General features: G+C 41.6%; 1 protein-coding gene across 1 annotated transcript in view; it reads right to left on the bottom strand.

Annotated features, from left to right (window-relative positions):
* Positions 1–20,293, bottom strand: part of mdga2a (MAM domain containing glycosylphosphatidylinositol anchor 2a) — a 652,262-nt gene that overhangs the window by 210,512 nt on the left and 421,457 nt on the right. Inside the window, exon 10 of the mRNA XM_052017769.1 lies at positions 9,275–9,544. Coding sequence (XP_051873729.1) covers positions 9,275–9,544 — 270 coding nt within the window. The remainder of the gene's footprint in view (positions 1–9,274; positions 9,545–20,293) is intronic.

Genomic DNA, 20,293 nt, shown 5'->3' with positions numbered 1-20,293 from the left:
CATTTTATCAAACTATTTGTCAGAAACACTACTGTCCAACTCAAGAACTTGTGCAATAGTAAATTGAATTTTCCGACCAAATGAATCCACTTAGAAACTACATTTGGGTTTCAAAATCAATGTGAATTCAAAGAGCAGAACGTTATTGCAGAATAGTATTCATTTCACTAGAAGTCCAGTCACCTTGTCAGGATGAAAAATCCTTTTTGGTTTTAATGACAATGGTCTCACAGAATGTAACTTTTCCATATTTTTACATCTGAACACATTGCCAAGCACATAAACATCACCCTGCCACAGCCTTCAACAAAAAACAATGCTTTGTCCCAGAAAAGTCCTATCCCATTCATGATCTTTATACAATGTATGAACATAAAAATACTGTATCGCCAAACCATAAGAATAATTAATAACCTACATCTAAAACAGCCAGAAGATTGGTTCAATTCTCTCACCAAAGAAGGACACACAAGATTACTTTGTCCATTGAAAATGATTATACCAATCCTGCAGAAAATAAAACTTCATTACATGTTTTGAAAATTACTTAAAAGAACATCAGTGTCTCAACTTAGCATTTAGTTCACAGTATGCATGCACTAGATGGACATAGCAGTAGGACATTAGCAAGCACTGAGGTCACTGGCTCTCAACTGAGCACTTTCTGATGATACAATGTGAGGTAGGAAAGTGAGTTGGGAAGAGGACATACTGTAAGAATACTATAAAGGGATTAGGTGAATGGGCAAAGATAGGGCAAATGGAGTAAAAAGTCAGAGAATGTGAAATTGTCCATTTTGGCAGAAAAACTAAAAAGAGTTTGCGGTGCTCTGAGATACAGAAGGACCTGGGGTCTGAGTGCTCAATTTGCAAAAGGCCAGTTTACAGATACAGGAAGTAATCAGGAAAGCCGACAGAATGTTATTGTTCACTGCCAGGGAAATAGAATGTAAAAAACAGAGGTTATGCTTCATTTACATAGGGCATTGCCAGATTGCATCTGGAATACTAAGTACAGTATTTGTCTCCTTATTTAAAGAAGGATGTAAATGCCTTGGAAACACTTGAGAGAAGGTCTATCAGACTGATACCTGGAATGGGCAGGTTGTCTTATTTGGAAAGGTTGGGCAGGGTCCACTGCAGTATATAAGAGTGAGAGATGACTTAACTGAGGGGATTGACAAGGTGAATGTGAAGAGGATGCTTCATTTTGAGGAAGAATCTGGGACTGGGAGCAGGGGAGAGATGCTGTCTATTTAAGAGAGCTCAGGCAATTTTTTTTTCTTAGATGGTTATAAGTCTTTCGAATTATCTTTGTAAAAGTGCAGTGGAAGCAGAAGATACCCAACAGGCAAAGGGGTGAAATGCTGTTATGGAAAAACAGGAATGCACAGTTGAATCAGTCGTGTCCTTACAGTCGTGTCAAACCAGTCATGACCTTACTGAAGGATGGATCAAGCTCAAGGGACCAAGGGGCCTACTCCTGATCTCAATTATATGTTAGAAAAACATAGAAACATAGAAAAACCGACAGCACAATTCAGGACCTTCGGCCCACAAAGCTGTGCTGAACATGCCCCCCCCCCCCCCTAGAAATTACTAGGCTTACCCATAGCCCTCTATTTTTCTCATCCCCATGCACCTATCCAACAGTCTCTTAAAAGACCCTATTGTATCCACCTCCACCACCGTTGCCGGCAGCCCATTCCACGCCACACTCACCACTCCCTAAGTAAAAAAACTTACCCCTGACATCTCCTCGATACCTACTCCCCAGCACCTTAAACCTATGTCCTCTTGTGGCCGCCATTTCAGCCCTGACTATCCACCCGATCAATGCCTCTCATCATCTTATACACCTCTATCAGGTCCCCCCTCATCCTCTGTCACTCCAAGGAGAAAAGGCCGAGTTCCCTCAACCTGCTTTCATAAGGCATGCTCCGCATTCCAGGCAGCATCCTTGTAAATCTCCTCTGCACCCCTTCTATGGCTTCCATGTCCTTCCCGTAGTGAGGCGACCAGAACTGAGCACAATACTCCAAGTTTGTATGTTTATATGTGTTTTCAGTGACTCATGCTGTGAAGAGCCCACCTGAATTAGATTAACTACTTCAAATTCGGTCTGTGGTCAGGGACAAGAGGGCATGACTGCGAGTGAGACAGGTAGGGGGATCCAAGGGGTAGTGCTAGAGGAGCCTCAGCCCTTGAGCTTGTCCAACAGGTCTGAGATTCTTGCTCCCTGTGCGGATGAGAGTGGGGGCTGTAGGAAGAATGAACAACCAAACCGTGGCACCGTGGTTCAGGGAGCCATTCAAGAGGGGGGAGAGAAGAAAAATGTAGTATGTAATTGGGGATAGTATAGTCAAGGGAACAGACACAATTCTCTGTCACAAGGATCGAGAGACCCGAAGGTTGTGTTGCCTACCTAGTGCCCGGGTTAGGGATATCTCCCCTGATCTGCAGAGGAATTTGGAGTGAGAGGGGAAAGATCAGGTTGTTGTGGTCCATGTGGGTACCAACGACATAGGTAGAACAAGGAAAGAGATTCTGCTGAGGGAATTTGAGCAGCTAGGGACTAAATTAAAAAGCAGAACCAACAAGGTAATAATCTCTGGATTGCTACCTGAGCCATGTATAAATTGGCACAGGATCAATAAGATCAGAGAGTTAAATGCGTGGCTCAAAGATTGGTGTGGGAGAGGTGGGTTTGAATTTGTGGGACATTGGGACCAGTATTGGGGAAGGAGGAGGGAGGGAGCTGTTCCATTGGGACGGGCTCCACCTGAACCACACTGGGACCAGGGTCCTGGCGAATCGCATAACTAGGGCTGTAGATAGGGCTTTAAACTGAACAGTAGGTGGGTGGGTTCAACAGTTTGGAAAAGTATGGTGGGCCGAAGGGCCTATTTTGTGCTGTGCTGTGCTGTATGGTTAAAAGGAAAGGAGAGTGCAGGAGAGGTTACTGAAGTCTCCAGAATAAAGAATAAGACAGAAATTTCAGAAAGGGATAAGAATTTAACTTCAGGCAACATGGAGACAAATTTGAGAAGGGTGGTGAATACAGAACTGAAGGTGTTATATTTGAATGCACGCAGTATACGAAATAAGGTAGATGAGCTTATAGCATAGTTAGGAGCTGGCAGGTGTGACGTTGTGGGCACCACAGAGTTGTGGCTGAAGGAATATCACAGCTAGGAGCTAAACATCCAACGATACACTTTTTATCGAAAAGACAGGGCAGAGGGGGCGGGGTGGCTCTGTTGTTAAAAAAATAAAATCAAATCCTTAGCAAGAAGTGACATAGGATTAGAAGATATAGAATCCTTGTGGGTAGAGTTAAGAAACTGAAAGGGTAAAAAGACCCTGTTGGGAGTTAGATACAGGCCTCTGAATAATAGCCAGGATGTGGGGTACAAATTAAAACAGGAGATAGAAAAGGCATATGAAAAGGGCAATGTTACGGTGGTCATGGGGGATTTCAATATGCAGGTAGATTGGGAAAATCAGGTTGGTACTGGATTCCAAGAGAAGGAATTTGTAGAATGCCTATGAGATGGCTTTTTAAAGCAGCTTGTGGTCAAGCCCACTAGGGAAAAGGCAATTCTGGATTTGGTGTTGCGCAATGAATAAAATTTGATTTGGGAGCTTAAGGTAAAGGAACTCTCAAGAGGCAGTGATCATAATATGATAGAATTCACCCTGCAGTTTGAGGGAGAAGCTAAAATCGGATGTATTGGTATTGCAGTCGAGTAAAAGTAACTGCAGAGGCATGAAAGAGGAGCTGGCCAAAGTTGATTGGAAGGGGACCTCAGCAGGGATGACTGTAGAGCAGCAATGGCAGGAGTTTCTGGGAGGAATTCAGAAGATGCAGGGACATTTCAGCCCAAGAGAAAGAAGCATTCTAAAGGGACGATGAGGCAACCGTGACTGACAAGGGAAGTCAAAGACAGCATAAAAGCAAAAGAGAGGGTATACCATATTGCAAAAATTAGTGGGAAGCTCGAGGATTGGAAAGCTTTTAAAAACCAACAGAAGGCAACTAAAAAAGCAATAAGGGGAGAGGAGATGAAATATGAAGGTAAGCTAGCCAATAATATAAAAGAGGATACCAAAAAGTATCTTTTAGATATATAAAGAGTAAAGGAGAGGCAAGAGTGGACATCGGACCACTGGAAAATGACGCTGGAGAGATAGTGATGGGGAACAAAGAAATGGCATATGAACTGAATAAGTATTTTCCATCAGTGTTCACTGTGGAAGACACCAGCAACATGCCAGAAATTCGAGAGAGTCAGGGGGCATATGTGAGTGTAGTTGCTATTTCTAAGGAGAAGGTGCTTGGGAAACTAAAAGGTCCGAAAGCAGATAAGTCACCTGGACTGGATGGACTACATCCCAGCATTCTGAAAGAAGTAGCTGAAGAGATTGTGGAGGCATTACTAGTGATCTTTCAAGAATCATCAGATTCAGGAATGGTTCCGGAGGACTGGAAAATCACAATTGTCACTCCACTCTTTAAGAAGGGAAGGAGGCAAAAGACAGGAAATTATAGGCCAGCTAGCCTGACTTCAGTGGTTGGTAAGATGTTAGAGTCCATTATTAAGGATGAGGTTTCGGGGTGCTTGGAAGCACATGATAAAACAGGAAGTCAGCATGGTGTTTTCAAGGGGCGATCTTGCCTGACAAATCTGTTGGAATTCTTTGAGGAAGTAACAGGCAGGATAGACAAGGGAGAGTCAGTGGATGTTGTTTACTTCGATTTTCAGAAGGCCTTTGACAAGGTGCCACACATGAGGCTGCTAAACAAGATAGGAGCCCATGGTATTACAGGAAAGATACTAGCATGGACAGAAGATTGGCTGACTGGCAGAAGGCAGAGTGGGGATAAAGGGGGCCTTTTCTGGTTGGCTGCCGGTGACTAGTGGTGTTCCTCAGGGGTCGGTGTTGGGTCTGCTAGTTTTCATGTTATACGTTAATGATCTGGATGATGGAACTGAAGGCTTTGTGGCCAGGTTTGCGGATGATACAAAGATAGGTGGAGTGGCAGGTAGTGTTGAGGAAGCAGGGAGTCTGCAGGACTTGGACAGGTTAGGAGAATGGGCAAAGAAGTGGCAAATGGAATACAGCGTAGGGAAGTGTACGGTCATGCAGTTTAGTCGAAGCAGTAAAAGCATAGACTATTTTCTAAATAGGGAGTGAGTTCGGAAATCAGAGGTGCTAAAGGACATGGGAGTCCTCGTGCAGGATTCCCTAAGGGTTAACTTGCAGGTTGAGTTGGTAGTAAGGAAGGCAAATGCAATGTTAGCATTCATTTCAAGTGGACTAGGATATAAAAGCAAGGATGTAATGTTGAGGCTTTATAAGGCATTGGTCAGACCACATTTGGAGTATTGTGAGCAGTTTTGGGCCCATATCTAAGGAAAGATATGCTGGCGTTGGAGAGGGTCCAGAGGAGGTTTCCAAGAACGATCCTGGGAATGAAAGGGTGAATGCATGAGGAGTGTTTGATGGTTCTGGGCCTGTACTCGCTGGAGTTTAGAAGAATGAGGGGGAATCTCATTGAAACCGACCGAATATTGAAAGACCTGGATAGAGTGGAAGTGGAGAGGATGTTTCCAGTAGTGGGAGAGTCTAGGACCAGAAGGCACAGCCTCAGAATAGAAGGACATCCCTTTGGAACAAAGATGAGGAGGAATTTCTTTAGCCAGAGGGTGGTGAATCTGTGGAATTCATTGCCACAGACAGCTGTGGAGGCCAAGTCATTAGGTATATTTAAAGTCAAGGTTGATAGGTTCTTGATTAGTAAGGTTGACAAAGGTTACAGGGAGAAGGCAGGAGAATGGTGTTGAGAAGGAAAAATAAATCAGCCATAATCAAATGGCAGAGCAGACTCGATGGGCCGAATGACCTATTTCTGCTCCTATGTCTTATGGTCTTATGGAACTTCCAGAGCAATACAAAATGACCCGGAAATGGTCATTACCAGCTGTTGTTTTGTCCAAAGTGCATTTTCAATAGCATTTTGCTTTAAAAAAAATCACTGCTATGCAATCAGATTTTTAGCCCTCTTTCCCTTCATATACTCAGCCTCACTTGTGAAACTATTTTTAAGTTTATTTTCTGTGAAGGCATCACATCTTTTAAAGGATCACAAGACCGGCTAATGCAATATTTTCACCAATGGATTTAGTCCTTTACAAAGTACATTAATTTTGAGACAACAAGTGCAAAATCTGTTCCGCAACTTGATGAACAAGAAGACAATTACGATAACATGGAGCATACGTTATAAAGATTGGTCTGGAGAGGTTTAAATCATGCCATTGTTACAATTGCATTTCATCCACCTTGTTTGCAACTAGACTAGCCATTTCTATAGGTGCTTCAAGCATTTTATGTTCAATAATGTGTCCCTTTGGTCCAATTTGTACGTTAGCCAAATCCAGGATGTAATATTAATAAAAATCACCTCTATTAGGCCAGGTTTCCATCCCCAACCTAATTGCTGAAATATGACGCCTCATCCATTTTTGCAGTTGGAGGTCTGTTCTTCTGGCTTATTACACATCACTGATTTGCCACAGGTAAAACCATCAGATCACCTCCTTGCTACCCCTGGCATCTCCTGGTGAGGGTACAAAGTACTTTGCGCTGTTCCCGGGATGCATTAGCTGACCTAATTCTGAGACAAGCTACAGGCTGTGACATTCCAAACACTGGCTCATCTAGTTTCAATCAACAGAAGAAACAAGTCCCTGTTTTTACCCTGTACTACCTCAATACACTGTGTAATGAATTGATCTGTATGATCGGTATGCAAGACAAGTTTTTCACTGTACCTCGGTACAAGTGACAATAATAAACCAATACCAAAATAAGAAACAGGAAACAGGAGCAGGAGTATGCCACCAGGTCCTTCGAGCCTGTTTCACCATTCATCAAGATGTTGGCTGATCTTTCACTTCAGCATGGTTTTCCCAGCACTATCCCCATATCTCTTGATTCCCTTAATGTCCAGAATTCTATCAATCTCTGTTTTCAATGAACTCAACAACCGAGTCTCCATAGCCCTCTGGAATGGAGAATTCCCAAGGTTCACCACTCTACATGAAAAATCTTCTCCTCAGCTCAGACCTAAATGACCTACTCTTCCTGTGCCTCTGGTCCTAGACTCTTCAGTCAGGGAAATCATCTTTCCTGCACCTAGCCTTTCAAGCCCTTTAAGAATTTTGTGCTTCAATGAATTGTATTCTCTAGAGTTCTTCAAAACTCTGGAGAGTACAATCCCATTCCACAAATCTCTCCTCTTTTGGCAAACCCATCATCCCTGTAACAATCTAGTAATACATTGCCGAACTCCTTCTGTGGAAAATACATCCTTTTTTTGGAATGGAGAATAAAACTATACACAATACTCTACGCAGTCTCACCAAGTCCTTCAGCAAGTGCAATAAGACTTCTTCACTCCTGGACAAGTCCTCCCCAGGTTACGACAGGGTTCCATTTCTGAGAACAGTTCATAACCTGAACAATTTTCAAATTGGAAATGCATTTGCCCAGCAATATATTTACAAAAAAACATAGGCCAACCAGGGTGTTTAACTCAGCCATTCAGATTTCTCTGCAAGATGCAACAATACTGCCTCAAACCGAGTTTCCACACGGCAGAAGATGCCTGCAGCCTCACAGCAGCTGGCAAGTCCATCCTGCCAGTCTCCCAAATGCTTGTTCGTATGTATAGGCTGTACATAAATCAGGCATTCATAACCTGGAGTGGACCTGCAGTCAAAATTGTAATAAAGGTTAATATAACATTTGCCCTCCTGGTTGCTTCCTGCACTTGTGCATTGGCCTTCAGTCGCACGTAGATCCCTTTGAATATCAACATTACCTAAAGTCTCAGCAAATACTCTCCAGATGAAGGGTTTTGACACGAAATTTTGATTGTCCATTTCCCTCCACAGATGCTGCCTGACCTACTGAGTTCCTTAAGCAGTTCATTTTTTGCCCCAGATTCCAGCATATGCAGTCTCTTGTGTCTCCATCATACTCCTACCTGATTTAGCATCTTCAGGAAACTTGAAAATATAACACTTGGTTACTTCAGACAAATTATTGGGATAGATTGTGACTAGCTGGGGCCCTAGCACTGATCATAGCAGTCACAGTCTGTCAACCTGAAAATGATCAATTTTCCCCTCTATATTTTCTGCCTGATAAAAAATTCTCAGTCTGTGTCGACATGTTATCCCAATTCTTTGTGTTCTAAACTTGTTGACCAACCTTCTGTTTGGGACTTTATCAAAAGCCTTCTGTAAATTTAAATGCACCACGTCCACTGGTTCTATTCTACTTGTCACATTGTCAAAGAAATCCAGCATCTTACTCAAACATGATTTTCTTTTCATCTCTGCGTGTTGACCCTGCTCTTATTATCCTTTTTAAGGTGTTCTATTACATCATTCATTATAGATTCTACCATCTTTCCAACCACTGACATTAAGCAAATAGGTCGGTAGTTGCCTGTTTTATATCTCTGTTCATTTTTAAATAGTGGGGCTACGTTTGCCATCCTCCAATCCACAGGAACAATTTGAGAATCTATAGAACTTTGGTAAACGATAACCAGAGCATCCACTAACTCTAAAACCATCTCTTTCAAAACTCTGGGACAATAACCATGGAATCCTTGGAATTTCATCTCTAGTCCCATCGTTTGACTAATACTTAGTTTCTTCAGTTTCTCATTCTGAATTTTTCTAATTCAGCTGGAAGGTTTTGTATGCCTTCTTCCATGAAAATCTTTGTTTCCAGAAGACTTCAGCATTTTCTTTTTAAAATGGTTCATTCCTAAATTCTGTGTAGAAAAGTAATCATAAACCTTGAGAATGTTTACAATGTTATCTCAATAGAGAGACCAAAGTCTGTTGTATTTGTCTCTGCCATCTGTTACCATAGGTATATAATCAATTTTAATGATTGTTATTAATCCAACATATTTTATGTTTGGGGTTCAGACAACAAGAAAAGACCTTTAATTTTCTGCAGGTGAGACCTATAATGATATAGCAAAATGAAACCATGCTAATGGCAGCTAGATGTGGAGCTGACTAGAAAACAGAGGTTGCAGCAACAATATCCATAACAGAGTGAATATCCTCAGAAGAACAGACAAGGGCAGTGAAGGAATGATTTTTGCAGTGCTAAATCAAAATAACAGGATAATTAACATGCAACATGTAATATGTAATACAAAAACATTCAGAATGGGTACCTGTCACAAGGAAGCTGCACGTGCCAGCACCAGCTTCATTACTGATGCTGCAGCTGTAAACTCCATAGTTGTCTTTGGAGAGATGGTCCACTCTGATCTGCGTATAATCCTGTGACTCAAAGCGCCCTGTTAATAAAATCTTATTTCCCAGTTTCCACTCAAAGTCCAGCACACGGGTCGGATAAGCTTTCAGCACTCTACAGGTCATGGTGATGGTCCGGCCTTGACCCTGCCGAATCTCCAGAAATGTAGGCTCCACACTTGGTGGGTCTGCAAAATTGAGAAACGCACTTGGGTCACTGTAGGCTCAAGTCTCCATGGTGAACAAAGAATTTGTAAATACATTGCTTCTCAATCATTGTTTTATTTTTGAAAATATGATTTATCAGATAGAAACTATTATCTATAATAAGCAGTATATCCATTTAGGATTTGCAAGAGAAGTTTTGCAAAATAAATAATGAAACTGAAAGAAAGAAACATTTATACTTTTGCAGAACTTTATCAAAACTATTGCAAGTGTCTCAAAATATTCCAGAAATATTGAACCAGACTCTGCTCAAAGTAACTGCTTCAGGAAGACACACACTGGTAGTAATATGCAAATCAACCAGCAAATTCTAGTGAGAGGAAATTTGTAACCTTTTATTTGTTTATTTTCTAAGCCCCAGAGGTCAGTAATCATTTGCAAAAAATCATCATAAATTGCTGGATGATATGAGCAGCTTCACCATTAGCTTTGCAAAAAATCATCATAAATTGCTGGATGATTTGAGCAGCTTCACCATTAGCTCTGCAAAAACAACTTCTCGCCCTTAACCTCACAATGATTTTCATGAAGCTGTTACATTTGCACATTAATTGTCCATTAGTTGCCCATTAAATACATCACAGGAAGTTAAGAACAATAATTAAAGACCTATGTATTCTTTTAATAACATGATATTTGTTAATGGGATGCCAGTCAAACCTTTTGGATCAGAAAGTGAACAATTAAAAGTGTGGCATCTTATTCTCTCAGGTTGTGAATGCAATTACAAATGCCACATCTCAAATCTATGTTTATTTTGCTTATTCTTTCTCTCTTAATCTAAGCTTTATTTCCTTTTTATTTTTCTTTCAGAATCAGTTTCGACATTGAATTCACTCAGTCCCATTCACCCTCCTTCTCTATTTCACAATCTTTAAATCTTATTAGTCAAGAAGAAACAGTATTGACCCTGAGGCCTGGCTCTGCTGTAAAATCCATTCTGTAGCCACTGACTCCATCCTTCTCGTTGGTTACTGTCCGAGAATAAAACACAGGATTCACCAACTTGATGTCTCATTCAGCACTGAGATGAGCTTCTGATCACAGTTCCACTTAACAACCAAAATCATCCACTTCCACTCCATAACATCAACTGACTCAACCCCCACAACAGCTCATTTGCTGACAAAATTGTCAGCCATCCCATTGTTACTTTTGGTGATTATTCCAACACAATGCTGGCCAATCTCCCTCTTTCTACCATCTCTAATGCTGAGACCATGTAATTCTGTAATGTGCCAAATCGTACAACAGTAAGTGAATGACAAGATGATCTGCGTTAATTGCTGTAAACGGGAAATGTTGCCAGAACAGAAGTGGAAAACATTACTCTCCCTTGAAATACTGCCAGGGTCCCTTTATGTCTTATGGGAGGACAAGAAGGGGACCTCCATTTAATGTCTCAGCTGAGCAAGTGTGCCTCTGGCAATGCAGCACTCCTTTACATTGTGGTACAGTACTGAACACAAACAGTAAAAAAAAAGTAAACCATCTGAATCAGCACATCCTCAGCCAATTCTATTGCTTGCAATAAAAGTAAGCCCTGATTCAGCGGTATCATTTCATGCACTAAGCAAGTTTGCATTGAATAAAAAAGGGAAAAAAAAAGCAGAGGGAATTTTTGCATAAATATTCACTAAAAACACAATAACCATTGTCCCACAAAAAAAATGTTGCCGAAATCTTTTAACTTTAATGAAGGAAAAGCTGTCATCAGCTCTTCCATAGGATTAAGAAGATTGGCCAAATGACCACATCTTTGTCTGTTAATATTACAATTGTAAACAAAATCCATTGTAAATATATTTATAAATTAAAGTTATGCATTGTATGTAATAGGAGAATAAATAAATTATATCTATCACTGGAATTAGACTTTGCCACTGTGACGCTATTATTTTAGAAGTAAAAGCTTCAATTAATATATTGTGCATAAACAATTAAGTGACTTAATGTCTAAACTAAAAGTTCATAAGCAATTGAAGCCAGTCGTATTATAAATAGATACAAATACAATAAGCTGTTGTTCAACTGTATATCTTTGATTCCTTTTGAAAATAATTGCTAGCACAGAAAGACAACAGAGTTTCTGATTACTAATTTTGGAATGAAGAGAACTTCTTATATTTGAGAAACAAAATGGCTATCCATTAGATGCTATAGTCTTTTTGTGAAGAATACATTGCTATTTTCTGTGTTGGGTAACAGCACAGAGCTAAAACTGCTGCATTCTTCCTTGAAATTGATCATTCAAGGGTCACTTGTTATAGCTGGCCCACTCGGGCTATTTCATTGGAATCCCATTATGAGTTTGGATTCAATACAGAAAATGAAATTTCAAAAGCTTTTGTTCCCAATTTGAAATAGTGCTGGCATAACACTGTCCCACTCTCCATATCAACACTATTGTTTGCAATAACTTTGTCAATCTAAATCTATTTGTAAGGAGGCATTTCTTTTATAGTCCTAGAAAATTTCTTTTGTTTAATATCAGTGGAACTATCAATATGGATTATATTTACGGTAAGTGGTGATGTGGAATGGCCAATTGTGGAGAGAACAAGAGTCTCATCAAAACAGGAAAGAGGCAAATAGTTAGTCATTTTGAACTCCTCCCTTCTTGATGAGTTAACAAGATAGCTTTGCTGGTTCTCATCATACAGAATGCATTTATCCTTCACATCATTAGGAATATCCCGCCACAGCTCACTTCTATAATCAGAAATAATCCTACATTTTGCAATGACTTCACGCTAGGCCAGCTATGCAACTGCTCACAATATTTTAAAATCCCAAGTTAATGTGAATGTTAAAACCCAATCAGGGATTGACATTGTATGATGGCAGGTCAGACTGTACAGTCCAAATATCCTGGCTCATGACTAGATTTGTGACACTAAAACCAATATTTACTTGTGGTCATTTACCCATGTCTAATATTAATGTGGCTTGTCTAATGCAGTAGAAAATAATGAGACCCAAACTGTTCCAGTTCCCTGCCTATAAAATTTGGTGACATTTTAAGGCTGGCACTAGCATCCTTTAACCATTTTTTTGGACAAGATGTTAAACTGTTGCTCTTCCTGACCGTCCTAGTGAATCCAAAACATGCATCATGCTTTATACATGCATCAGTTCACTCCTGATATCTCAGCCACCACCACTCGACAGCAAACACCACAAAAAAAAGATTATCTGTTAATCAATATATGTTCGTCGTGGAGACCCTTCTATGTGCAATTAGGTGCCACTTTTGCCTATATAATAGCAATAAAGTGATTTATTGCCTTTGAGATACTTCGGAACATACTGAGGTGCCTTATTAATGAATCCTAGGATCTCACATCACAGCTCCACAGGTCGTGGTAGCACTTTGAAGATTCTCCAATCCCTCCCAGTGTTTTGCTCTTCACCAAAACAGAGCAGCTCTTGCCATTTAAGAACATATCCAATTTGCTTTTGAAAGATACGACAAAATCTGCTTCTCCACCCTTTTACATAATTTGTTCCAAATTGGAACAGCTCACTGTGTAAAGGAATTTATCGTAATTTTGTTCCAGGATTCTTTTTAGACTTAAATCCATGTCCTCTGGCTACTGACCCTCTGCCAGTCTAAACAATCTCCTCTATCAAAAATCTGGATAATGCTGAACATGTTATGTATCTTCCTATTTATTTTCTGCTCCGAGAACAATCTTAACCTCTCCAGTCTTTTCGCATAACATAGATACAAGAATCTTTTGGGAGATCTGGACTTAAATAATGCCCATGCTGTCAGCTTTATGGTTCTTTGTTCTGTCAGCTGTAGGACAACAAACAAGAAAACTGATTTATGAAACACTTTGGTCTAATAAAAAGCCTGAAAGCATACCAGAAATGTGCAAGTAATGAGAGACTGAGGAACAAAATGAAAGATCAGATTTGAAGACAAAAAACACAGTTTAGGATAGGTTATGAGAAAACTATTAAGGGGAGGGAGAAGATGGAGAGATTTAAATGTAACCTACTCTCATAATTTATTCAACAATACAATATCCTCATACTCAATGAACTGGAAAGCTGACCGCATGTTACAACAAGACAGAAAAGTGAGGCATTGGTCGAAGAATTCAGTTTTTGCTTTTCAATACCAGCAGAGGTCAAGTTGAAAAGCAACTATAAAATATGGCCACAATGATTCTGGGTTTCAACCTGAAACTTCCCCCTCCCTCCACTCCCCCCCCCCCCCCCCCCCCACAGATGTTGCTCGACCTGCTAAGTTCCTCCAGTAGGTTGTTTTTTACTTATAAAATGTCAGCACAAGTGTTAGATTGTGTGGGTCAGTAGGTTCTTAACCTTTAACCAGGTCCATTGAGAAGAATATAGACATACACGTGAGACACACAGAGGTCAGACGATGTGCATGTAGTTTACACAAGGGTTCTTCACAATCTGCTTTGCTGCAATTTACAATAGATGTTGTTGATACCCAGACAGCAGTTAGTGACATGGCACAATACTTAAAGGGGTGAGACACTGAAAGCAATAACTATACGGCAGGCACAAGAGACACCAGTGCTGGAATCTGGAGCAAAAAACAAACTGTTGGAGGAACTCAATGGATCTGTGGGGGAAAGGCACTGTCAGCGTTTCAGGTTCAAGACCCTGCATCAGGATGCAATTATACTGCAGTGTTTCCACCCGTTAAAAAAAAACATAAACTGATTTAACACATTTACAAATTGCATTATCTTAACTGAGTCACATGTGTTTGCACTTCCAGTGAATTTGCAGTGATATTGGTGTTGAACTTGCAGATTCATCAGATCCTGTTGGAGTATCCTCCATCTCTGAACTCAAAGATGATCTCTCACCTTGATTCTTGCCTGAAATAGGTCAGATTGGTTCGTCTTGAAAAATACCTTCATTCAGGAACATCTTTGATCTGCTGGTCCTCCTCATTATTTTCCCTGGCATCATGTGTTGGGAGCTAGAGGGCTACATGGACTTTTCAGAATTTATCACCAATCTTCATTTAGATTATGATTGGCATCATATACTTCCACCATTCCACCAATATCACATCTTACTTCTGACCTGCCGGGAGGTCTCAGCACACCAACTCTATCATGCAAGCTGATGCATTTGTGATTACATTCAGGCAGCAGTGTCGAATGGACCTCAGCTTCCACCTGAAACCCTCTAAGTCACAGAAGCCAGTCTCCAGCTAAATCAATTCACTCAACATGATATCAAGAAATGGCTGACAGCAGTGGATACAGCACAAGTAAAATCCCAGCTATAGTAGTGAAGATCTGCACTTCAGAACCAGATGTGCCACCAGCCAAACTGTTCCAGTACAGTGACAACACCATGGAGACTTGCCCAGATATGTCCTGTTCGCAAAAAGCAAGACAAATCCAGTCTGTCTAATTATCAATCAATCAATCTATTCTCAGTCATCAGCAAGGTGACAGAAGCTGTCATTGTCCATGCCATCTAGCAGCACCCTGACGCCATGGTCAAGGGTGTCACAGAACAGTTGCAGGCCATTCTAAAGGGAAGGGTAAACAGTCAGAGATTGTGATTCACTTTGGTACTAATGATATAGGTAAACTGAAGGATGCAGTCCTGTAAAGAGAATTTAGGGAATTAGGCAGCAAATTTAAAAAGCAGGACTCCAAGGTTGTAACCACTATTTGTTTTTCTCTGATGCCATGTGCTAACAAAGACAGGAATAGGAGGATAAATGAGATGAATACATGCTGAAGAGATGGTGTAGGAGAAAGCGATTTAGATTTCAAGAACACTGGGACCTGTACCAGTTCCTGAACTGGAATGAATACAACATCCTTTTTGGGAGGTGGAGGTGATTGGCGCTGTAGGGGAGGGGTTTAACTAATCCGGAAAGGGAATGGGACACAGACTGGGAGTACAGTAGGGGATGAGGATTAGGCAAATATAGGAGGAAAACTAAGTTACGCAGGGGAAGGGGACACAGAACAGGAATACAGGAGAGGGTGAGGAACAGCCAATAGTAGAAGAGAAATTAAGTCAGTCTAGCAGGCAGGGAATATAAAGGCAAGACAAGGCACACAAGAGGTTAAAGGTGAAAGCCAAATGAACTGACGGCATTGATCAATACATGAGATGATGATATTGTTGCTATCACAGAGGTGTGATTGAAACGTGAGCAGAACTGGCAACTCTATGGGGTCTAGAATCTTCAGACATGAATGGGGGGGGGAGGGGTGAGGGTGATGTAGAAGAGAAGGTGGCATTCCAGCAATAAGCAAACACTCCATTACTGCAAAAAGGAGAGAGGATATCCCAGAAAGTTCCTCACATGGGTCTATTTGAACAGAGCCAAGAAACAAGGGAGCAATCACTTTGTCAACAAAATGTCAACAGGACATAGAGGAGCGGAAATGTGGCCGAGTCACAGAAAGTGAAAAAAATAATAGAATAGCAATAGGGGATTTCAACTTCCCCGATACTAACTGGGATCGTTGCAGTGTGAAGGACTTAGAGTGGCTGGAATTTTTAAAGTTTGTCCAGGAGCTTTTTGCGCCAGCACACAGATAGTCCAACTAGAGAAGGAGCAAAGCTGGATCTAATACAGCCTGGCAGGTGGAGCAAGAGTCAGTGGAAGAGTATTTTGGAGAGAGCAATGTATTTTCATCCAGTTGACTCACACATTTCAGTGTGAAGAGGTTTCTTGTTTAATCGCTAATCATTGCAAACATTTTAACATTTGTCAACTGTTCAGAAGTAAATCTACAAGAGATGCACAGTGGCACAACTATTAGGAGCTGCTGCCCCACAGCTTCAGAGACACAGGTTCAATCCTGCCCTCGGGTGTTGTCTGTGTGGAGTCTGCACCACCTTCTTCTGAATGTGTGTGTTTTCCCTGATTGCTCTGGTGTCCTCCCACATCCCAAAGTCATGTGGGTTGGTAGGTTCATTTAAATGGTCCCTTGTGTGTACGTGAATAAATTCGGGGTGGGGGGAGTTGAAGGAAATGTGAGGGGAGTTAAATGGGATTGTTGTAGGGTTAGTGTAAATGGGTGCTTGATGGTGGTGCCAAAACAGCGGGCTAGACAGGATCTGGCAAAAGTAGACTGGGAGCAGTCACTTGCAGCTAAGTAAACGACCAGTGGGAGGCATTCAAAAGTGAAATTGAGAGAGTTCAGGGTCAGCATATTCCCGTAATGATGAAAGATAAGGCCAGCTGGTCCAAGAAACCCTGGATGTCATGGATATCAAGTGCTGCATGCAAAAAAAATACTAAAAATACTAGGGCCCTTACAGGACTATAGAAAGTATACAGAGGGGACATAAAAAAGTAATTAGTAGGGCAAAAAAGGAACATAAAATAGCACTGGCAGGCAAGATTAACAAAAAAAACCCCAAAGCCTTTTGTAAGTATGTTAAGGGCAAGAGATAACTAGGGAAAGAGCAGGGCCAATCAGAGACAAGAGTGCCAATACTGTGCACAGAGCTGGAGGTGAGGCTGAAAACAAATACTTCTCATCTGAATCCACCAGGGAGAGTGACGTTGTAGTCGGAGCGTTCAGAGAGGGAGATAATAGAATTCCAAATCAAATTACTAACTGAATGTAGGAGGTATCAGATGCCTTAATAGCCTTAAAGGTGGAAAAGTCCCTGGGGCTCGATAAAATATATCCAAGGCCGCTATGGGACACAAGGGAGGTGATTGCTGAGGCTCTGACAGAAATTTTCAAATCTTCTCTGTCCTCAGAAGAAGTGTGAGATGACTGGAGAGCAGCAAATGTGGTACCAATATTCAAGAAGGGCAGCAGGTAGTTACAGGCCAGTGACTCTAACATTGGTAGGTAAATTACTGGATAAAATATTCTGAAGGACATGATCAATCTGCACTTAGAGGGGCAGGGATTGATCAGCATGGTTTGTTATGGAGAGATTCTATCTAACTAACTTGATTGATTTTTTTTGAGGTGGTGGTGTGTCTTGATGAGGGCAATGCAGTTGATATAGCTTGCATGGACTCCAGTAAGGCATTGACAAGGTCCCATATGGAAGACTATCCAAGAGAGCGTCTATCCATAAGGCAAGAGCCCTTGGGAACCAGGGCAAGTTGGTTCTGAGATTGGCTTTATAATAGGAGGCATAGCGTGATGGTAGAGGATTGTTTTTTTCGTGATTGGACCAGCAGTGTACCACAAGGATCAGCACAGGGATCACCACCAAACATTAACAATTTGAATAATTATTAAGTTTGGAGATGACGTGAAGATTGATGCTGTCATTGATAATGAGTCTTCAGGGGCTACGTGATAATCCTTCTGAGTTGGTAAGATGGCTGATGGAACTTAATCCTGAAAAGGGTAAGGTGTTACATTTTGGGAGCACTAATAAGGTTAGGATATAGACAGTGAATGATGGGACCAAAGGGGCCCTTGTACACAAGTCTAAGGATCACTGATAACAGCAGGACGGGTAGTTAAAATGGTAAAGAAGGCATATAGGACACTTGCTTTCATTAGCCAGGACAGGTTAAGCTAGGAGAGGGTGCAAAGGCAGTTCTCAAGCATGTAGCCAGGGCTGGAGTGTTTGAGTTATAAGGAGAAATTGGATTAGCTGGGACTGCTTTCCCTCTGTAAGGGGTGACCTTGCAGAGGTTTATAAAATTATGAGATAAATAGATAGGATAGATAGTCATAACCTTTTCCCCAAGGTATGGAAGTCTAAACCAAAGGGCATAGGTTCAAGGTGAGAGGGGAAAGATTTAAAGGGGATCTGAGGGACGGGTCTTTCACATACAGGGTGGTGGGCATATGGAACAGGTGGTGGTAGAGGCAGGTAAAATTACAAGGTTTAAAAGATACTTGGACAGGAACATGGATGGGAAATGTTTGGAGGGATACAGGCTAAGGGCAGGCAAATGAGATTAGCTTAGATAGACATCTTGGTCGGCATGGATGAGTTGGGCCGAAGGGCCTGGTTCTATGTTGTACAACTCTGTGACACAGCATATCAGAGCAGGGAGATGATAGTGCAACTTTATAAAACATTAGCTGGAGCATTGTGTGCAGTTCTGGCTGGCACACTATAGGAAGGATGTGATTGCACTGGAGGGGGTGCAGAGTATACTGCCTGAGTTGGAGTGTTTGAGACCAGATAGGCTTTGTTTTCTTTGGAACAGAGAAGGCTGAGAAAGGATCTGTTAGAGGTATACAAAAGAGGGACAGTGGTAGGTTCGATAATCTTTTCCCCTTAGCAGAGGTGTGCATAACCAGAGCATGTAGGTTTAAGGTAAGAAGAAGGAGATTTGAGGGGATTTTTTCTCCCCCCACACACAGAGGGTAGTTGGAATCTGGAGCATGCTACCTAAGGAATGGTGGAGCCAGGTACATTTACAACATTTACAAAGTACTTAGATGAGCACCTGAAACACAATGGCATAGAAGGCTACGGGGTAAGTGCTAGAAAATGGGATTAGTGTACATCAGTACTTGCTGGTCAGCACACACATGGTGGCCAAAGGGCCTGGTTCTGTACCCTCTGACTCTATGACCTACCGACCAATAACCGACTCATCAATGCCCAGTCTGGGTTTTGGCAGGAGCACTCGGCTTCACACCTCATTAGATGCTTGGTCCAAACCATGGACGAAAGAGATAAGTTCCAGAGGTGGGGTGAGAGTGATTGCCCTTGATATCAAGGCAGAGTTTGACTGAGTATGGTATCAAGGTACCCAATGAAACTGAAGTCAACAGGCATCAAAGAGAAAACACTCCAGTAAAAGGAGTCATACCTCACAGAAAGGAAGATGGTCGTGGTTGAAGATGGTCAATCATCCTAGTTCCTGGACATCACTGCAGCAGTCCCAGAGCAACGTTTTAGGTCCAGTCATCTCTAGCTGCTTCATTAATGTCCATGCGCTATGACTCTATGGCTCTCTGTAACCTAGAGCACATTCAGGCATGGGCTGATAAGTGGCAATAACATTCACACTACAAAAATGCTAGGCAGTGATCACCAAGAAGTGACAGTCAAACCACCTATGCTCTACACTCAATAGCATTACTGTCACTGAGTTTCTCACCATCATTATTTTCAGGATCGCCATCCACAGAAACCAGCCACATAAACATTGTGACCACAAAAGCAGGTCAAAGGCCGGGTATTTTAGAGTCATAGAGACATACAGCACAGAAACAGGCTCTTCGGCCCACCACATTCATATCACCTGTTGTGCATTTCTCCACTAATCTGATTTACCCACATTAGGTCTGTAGCCTCTTCTGCCTAAGCAATCCAAGTACTAACAGTGAGGGACTCATCTCCTGCCACTTTAAGAGTTTTCCACCATCTAATAGTCAGAATTCAGAAGCAGAAGACACAAGAGACAGCAGATGCTGGAATCTGGAACAAAATAAAACAGAATGCTAGAAGAACTCAGTGAGTCAAGCAGCAACTGTGGAGGCAAAAGGTGTATGTCGACTTTCTGGGTCGTCAGGATTGTGAGGGGAGAGATGGGCGGTATATACAGTACGAGTGAGGGTTAGGACAGAGGCTGGTAGGTGATGGGTGGAACCAGATGGGGAGGGAATGATGAGCAGATGGAACCAGATGGAGGAGGGGGAGTTCCCCAAGACGCACATCATCTCGATTTGGAAATTCATCACCAGTCCTTTATCATTGTTGTGTCTAAATCCAGGAACTCCTTATCCAAGAGAACTGTG

The sequence above is a fragment of the Pristis pectinata genome, chromosome 1 (genome assembly GCF_009764475.1).
Source record: "Pristis pectinata isolate sPriPec2 chromosome 1, sPriPec2.1.pri, whole genome shotgun sequence".
NCBI classification, from domain to species: domain Eukaryota; kingdom Metazoa; phylum Chordata; class Chondrichthyes; order Rhinopristiformes; family Pristidae; genus Pristis; species Pristis pectinata.
The sequence above is the reverse complement of the archived record's forward strand: the minus strand, read 5'-3'. Positions and strand labels throughout refer to the sequence as shown.